The following is a 6000-nucleotide window of genomic DNA, read 5'->3' on the forward strand; positions in this document are numbered from 1 at the left end:
TTGTTAGTATTTATCATTTGTACGTTTTTACATGATCTGCTCATAGTGATGGTTATGTTTATGGGTTGGCCTTCATACTAATATTTTCAAAAAATTATGCGTTTTCATAAAATTCACGCTGGAGAAAAACTGAAGCTGCACAGCATTCAGACATCCAAGGCTCATCATGATCCCATTGAGTACTTCTGAATGAAACTAAGAAAATCATAATAAATATTGCCTAAAATGCTCATGAATCTCACGGTTGCCATTTTACCCGGCTTTATTTTGTGATTATCATCTCGCTGAGTTCATAACTCCTGCAAGTAGCGGAGAGGATTTAAAAATGCATGAGTGACAATTGTATGCAAATATCAACCTTTCGCATAACAAGTTTCATTGTTTGAACTTGTGCTTTACCAAACCACATGAAAGCAAAGTCAAAAACAAGCAATATTTATGTATAAAATAAATGACAAGTACTGTTAAAAAATGTTTTAAAATATGTTCATAATTAATTCAGTTGATTCAGTAGTGACAGAAGCACCAGTAGTCACCTGGGTGTTCAGAGTTATGAACTGTACTGCAGCCAGCCACTAGATGGCGATTGAAATGTTTGGTTTCACTTTTCAGGACTTGAGAGGCACGCTTGTTCCAGTCAGTAGTGAGAAGAAGTTCCTGGGTGTTTTTGTTAGCCTTTTGTATTTAAAATGAATGTGCGCTGTGGTGGAACATCTGAGGCGAAAGATGCCAATGAAGAGGTGCAGAAAATATGCGATGAGGTTTGTAACTTTTCATTGCAGATAAATAGAAATAGTGAACAGATGCGTCACACAGTCTGACAGCGCCCGTTTTTCCACAGATAAAGTCTCACGCCGAGGATAAAGCTGAGCGCAAGTTTGACATTTTCACTGCCAAATCTTTTAAAACACAAGTTGTTGCGGGGACAAATTACTTCATTAAGGTACGAGAAATCCCTGTGATTTTATGAATGAACTTATAGGAGTACCCTGTTAATGTACTAAATATGTCTGTAAAAGAAAGCCTCAGATATAGTCCTTAACAGCTATAAAAGTGTTTAAAATCATTGTTGTAAATGATCTGTTTCAGGTGCATGTAGGTGGGGATGAGTACATTCATCTACGTGTCTATAAAACTCTGCCCCATGCTGGAGAAAAACTGAAGCTGCACAGCATTCAGACATCCAAGGCTCATCATGATCCCATTGAGTACTTCTGAATGAAACTAAGAAAATCATAATAAATATTGCCTTACACAATAAAGCACTATATAAATGCATCATTCATTCATTCATTCAGTACAAATTGGATATTTACATTAGAAACTGTATATGCCTTTTAAATTTTATGATAATCCCTCACACAAGGATCATCATTTGGGGGTCTGTGGCATCTAAAAGACTGAAAACCCAAAACTATTTTTTCTACTATTATATTTTAAGATTTGATGAATTCGTGGCTGATTTCCATGAATTTCTCATTCATACAATCTGCTTATGCCCTAGTGATGGTTATATTTAGGGACAGGCCTTCAAACTTACTTTTTTCTAAAAATCATACGTTCACACAATTCACATTGTACAAATTCATACGAAATCGCCAACTCGTAAAATAGTTATGTTTTCCCATGAGATAGGTTTGGAAAACCCCTGCTTTAACCTTTGACACAGGTGGCCACATCAACATCTGAGAACAACAGATCAATAATCTTTAAGTCCCGGAATAGCGGAATTTTCTGAATTCATAGGGGACCTGGTTACTAAACATGACCGATTTCTTTTAGTTGGTGACTTCAATGTCCATGTGTGTTGCCCCTCTAAACAGTTATCCACTGAATTCCTGAACACCATTGACTCTTTTAATTTGCTGCAATGGGTTAGCCATCCTACACATCTACAAGGGCACACTTTGGACTTAATATTGACTTTTGGACTGTCTATAACGGATGTTGAAGTGATTGAATGCCCCATATCCGACCACTTTCCCATTGTATTTATGATGTGTCTTCCTGAGATTCCCCAGATAACAGTCTCTGATATAAGACAAACTCGCGTATACTCGTCACATTTTTGCGAGGATTTTACTGCGCTTTACAATAAAGTGAACTCTTCCCTGTCGGTTGAGTCATCATTCTCTGATCTTGATGCTGAACACCATTTCAATTCTTTAAATACAGTCTGGATGGACGTATTAAACTCCATTGCACCTTTTAAGCATTTTAAACTAAAACCCAAATCAGAACCCTGGATTGATAATAACATTCGCTTAAAAACCAGAGGATCTAAAGCCTTTGAAGTGGCTGGTCCCACCCTCTGGAACAACTTACCAGTTCACATCAGAATGGCTTCCACTTGAGTTCAAGTCATATCTTAAAACACATCTTTTCTCTCTGGCTTATAACATGTAGTAATATGTGCCTTTGAATTGTTTTAATCTGCTTTTGTTGTTGTATGGATTTTGAATTGTTTCTATTTGTTTACTGATTTTCTCCTTGTTATATATTATTGTATGTTGTGCAGCACTTTGGTCGGCCTTGTTTCGTGCTTAAATGTGCTCTAGAAATAAAACTGAACTTGAACTTGAAGTCCCCTTCACTTCAAATGAACATTAATCACTATATTGCAAAGCAAATAAAAGACAACTTTTCAGCAATTGGAAAACATTTCATGGTTTATAAAATCTTTTGTACAATATTTATACAAAAAGGTTTACAGGATTCGGGCAACAGTAGTGTTTCTTCACAGTAAGAAACAAAGCCACAGAGCATACTGATGGAGGGTTTGTTGGGTCAGTGACAATGTCCAGGCTCAGCTCCAGGTGTTTTCCTCAGAACAACTGTGTAGTTTATGTTGACAACAGAGGTATTATTCACTTGATCTTGGGAGTGGTGTAGTGAATTCGGCACCTTTCATTGAAAACCTGGAGGAAAACATGATCATTAAGAAACACTCCTAAATGCAAACCACTCGGATCAATAGGAGAGACACTCAATAACTCACCTTCATACTCTGGTCATTGACCACTTCTTCAACATTTAGCTCAGACTGCATGAGTTTTAACTGTAGGGAAATGATAGAGAATTCAAACAAGATTTCAACCAATTTCAGGCCAAGTACATATAAATAAAGACATTACCTTAGTTTGCTCTTTCCTGAGTTGCTTGATTATTGACAAGTTGTCGCTATCTTTTGCCCTCTCTTCACGTAACTGCCCAACGACAGCAGAGGTCTCTGTAATACATGACTTTATTGCCTTATCTCTGGAAAGATGAGCTTCCATGAGCTGAAAGGCATAGGCAGTACAGAAAAAGGGCTTATAATTAATGCATCACAGAGTATGACAGTAAATCAGTAATACATCAAGAACAAAATTAGGGGATCTCTAATAATAATTTTAGATTATTAAAGAGTATTTTGCATGGTGATACATACAGATTCATAAAGTTCTTTGCAGGTCTGTGTGGCATCCACTTTGCCTGAAAAGGATGCAGTGGGCACAGTAGTATTGAGGGCATGGACAATTCTGTCATCTATGGTGCGCATCACTTTTAATACTTCCTACAGGACAAGAACAGAGATGTAAAGCCTATCAATGCAAATAAAAATTCAACTTTAAGTTACCATTTGTTCTTGTATTGTAAGTAATGCAATCACAGTTGTTCAATTGCTTTTCAACCCTTGCTGTGCTGAAAATTCTTTACCTAATTTGCTGTAAAAAAATTTTTTATTGTAAATCTCTGATTGTTATATTAACACAAAATATTGGATTCAATCTTTTTGTTAAGAAATACAAGACCTGTGCTAACTGAATGAAAACAAATTCATAAAAAGATTGAATCCAATATCCACTAGCATGAATTATTTCTGAGAAATGTTTGGTAGGCTGCTCACATTTGACAGGAAACATCGCTACTGTAATAACGAGGGGAAAAAACTTTTTTGGAAGTAGTTATACCCTGTGTGAGCGAAGTCAGTAAGTCTTAGTCCAATGAGATCAAATTAACTAGAATTTTCAGGAAAATGACCAGAACATATCAAGGATGTTGAGATTTGCCACCTTAAATATTAAGAAAACATCTTCCCCTCCATTTAGGCATTATTGATAGAACTGCTACAATTTTCTCTTAAAGTAAAAAACCTTGGTAACTATAACACGTTACGTTTTTTTTTTAAAAAGTGTAAAATATAACTATATATACATAGGTAGCTGACAACATTAAGCAGAGTTATCTATTTCAAACTACATTTTCTAATTCTTGTGTAATTAATATGCATGCAGCTTTAAAGTAAAAAACCTTGGTAACTATAACACGTTACGTTTAAAAAAAAAAGTGTAAAATATAACTATATATACATAGGTAGCTGACAACATTAAGCAGAGTTATCTATTTCAAACTACATTTTCTAATTCTTGTGTAATTAATATGCATGCAGCTTTATGGGTTTATATTAACTGAGGGACACCTAGAATACCTCAGAAACAATTAAATGAATTGCAAAAAAACACTGAAAGATCGTTCAAAACCGTACATAAATTTGTTTAAAAAAAAAAAAATAAAATAAAAAATGTCAAAAAACCTATATTATACACCTTCCACTATACGCTCAAATAAACTTTAACTGAAAATCCTGGTGCTGAAAAAAGTTAATGAGTCCAATAACCCACATATTATACATTATGTACTTGATGGCTTAAAAAAAATCCGTGTTTTGTATTGTGTATAAATGAAAACTCGTCTAATGCATATATTTATATTTACAAAGCACAGCACAGTTGCTTAATCGCTCATGTTTGCTCTGCTGCTCATTGAACCTCACTACTGCATGCAACAGACCACCGAGGGTCAGTCATTCCCGTTGACATCATAACAACGTGCTTATAAAAATCAGTATGCGCTTAAACATCCTGCATAATTTTATCCTGTCTGCTGACAACTTCGCACGTTTTACCTGAAACATTGAAAAGTCCTCACAGTTCAGAACTCCACCGGGCGCCGCCATAGTGGACTGAAGAGGTCCTGCGCGCTGAGGGTGACCAAATACTGCCTGAATTACATTGACTATAAAAACTGTTGTTTTTGACACTTACTAATCAACGTTACAGGTAATTATTGAGTGTTCCCGCAAGTTTTTACTATAGTGAGCCAACTTAACAGAGATAGTGTGACAGAATTATTTCTCACGATAAAAATAAGATTAAACGTGAGCAAGTAAAATCCACAGGTGATTTATGCGAAATGTTTTGCAGAAATGCAAATGTTTTTGTATTATATATTTTATTTAACTTTACTTTTAGTTATACCATTTTACAACTACATTCGTGATACGCTCATTTTACATACGTAACTTATGTCCTTAACAGGTTACAAAAGGTTTCTATTTCAGATAAATATTGTTCTTCTGAACTTTCTATTCATAAAATAACCCTGAAAAAGGATCATGTGACACTATGACTGGAGTAATGATGCAAAAAATTCAGCTTTGAAATCACAGGAATAAATTACATTTTAAACTATATTAAAATAGAAAACAGTCATTTTAAATGGTAACATTTTTTTTCAAAATGTTACTGTTTTTGCTGTACTTTGGATCAAATAAATGCAGGCTTGGTGAGCAGAAGAGACTTCTTTAAAAACATTAACAATCCTATTGTTATAAACTTTTTGACTGGTAGTGTGCGTATATATGTATATAAAATTTTACGGAAAAATAATTCAGTTGTGAGTGTGTGTGTTATGAATATTATAAAAATAATTATTACTAAAAGCTGTGGTATTGCTCTGTATGTCATCAAAAACATTTGTACTGTATTTTTATTTTGGTGGAATGGTTCTGGTATTTTGGCGGAAACCGTCATTTGAGTATAGCTTCATCAAACATTTAAATTAGGGATGCACCGATACCGATACTGGTATCGGTATCGGGCCCGATACTGGTCTCCTGTACTCGTACTCGTACTCGTTAAAATGCCCCGATACCAAACGCCGATACCACAGCATGTG

General features: G+C 35.0%; 2 protein-coding genes across 4 annotated transcripts in view; one reads left to right on the forward strand and one right to left on the reverse strand.

Annotated features, from left to right (window-relative positions):
- Positions 1-573: 573 nt before the first annotated feature.
- On the forward strand, positions 574-1244 carry LOC107754940 (cystatin-B-like). 2 transcript variants are annotated; one of them, XM_016571585.1, is made up of 3 exons: positions 574-740; positions 842-943; positions 1090-1244. In XM_016571585.1, the coding sequence occupies exons 1-3, from the start codon at positions 690-692 to the stop codon at positions 1216-1218; spliced, it is 282 nt and encodes a 93-aa protein (XP_016427071.1). In that variant the 5' UTR covers positions 574-689; the 3' UTR covers positions 1219-1244. The 2 variants fall into 2 exon arrangements, with proteins under 2 accessions (XP_016427071.1, XP_016427070.1); XM_016571584.1 differs by having other exon boundaries at positions 575-761.
- A 1407-nt stretch (positions 1245-2651) lies between these two features.
- LOC107754952 (coiled-coil domain-containing protein 58-like) overlaps positions 2652-6000 on the reverse strand; it is a 6416-nt gene continuing 3067 nt past the window's right edge. Inside the window, exons 2-6 of one of the 2 annotated variants that reach the window (XM_016571603.1) lie at positions 4949-5023; positions 3431-3556; positions 3135-3281; positions 2999-3058; positions 2652-2918 (exon numbers count right to left, since the gene is read on the reverse strand). In XM_016571603.1, the coding sequence (XP_016427089.1) occupies positions 2868-2918; positions 2999-3058; positions 3135-3281; positions 3431-3556; positions 4949-4999 (435 nt within the window). In that variant the 5' untranslated portion in view covers positions 5000-5023 and the 3' untranslated portion in view covers positions 2652-2867. Of the gene's footprint in view, positions 2919-2998; positions 3059-3134; positions 3282-3430; positions 3557-4948; positions 5045-6000 lie in introns of both variants that reach the window. The other variant, XM_016571604.1, reaches the window with a different exon arrangement.

The sequence above is a fragment of the Sinocyclocheilus rhinocerous genome, unplaced genomic scaffold (assembly GCF_001515625.1).
Source record: "Sinocyclocheilus rhinocerous isolate Xijiao unplaced genomic scaffold, SAMN03320098_v1.1 scaffold1103, whole genome shotgun sequence".
Classification (NCBI taxonomy): Eukaryota; Metazoa; Chordata; class Actinopteri; order Cypriniformes; family Cyprinidae; genus Sinocyclocheilus; species Sinocyclocheilus rhinocerous.

Coding starts and splice junctions, on each gene's coding strand:
- LOC107754940 (XM_016571584.1), top strand. CDS start 690: ATGAATGTGCGCTGTGGTGGAACATCTGAGGCGAAAGATGCCAATGAA. Junction 762..841: donor TGCAGAAAATATGCGATGAG/GTTTGTAACTTT, acceptor GTTTTTCCACAG/ATAAAGTCTCACGCCGAGGA. Junction 944..1,089: donor GGACAAATTACTTCATTAAG/GTACGAGAAATC, acceptor GATCTGTTTCAG/GTGCATGTAGGTGGGGATGA.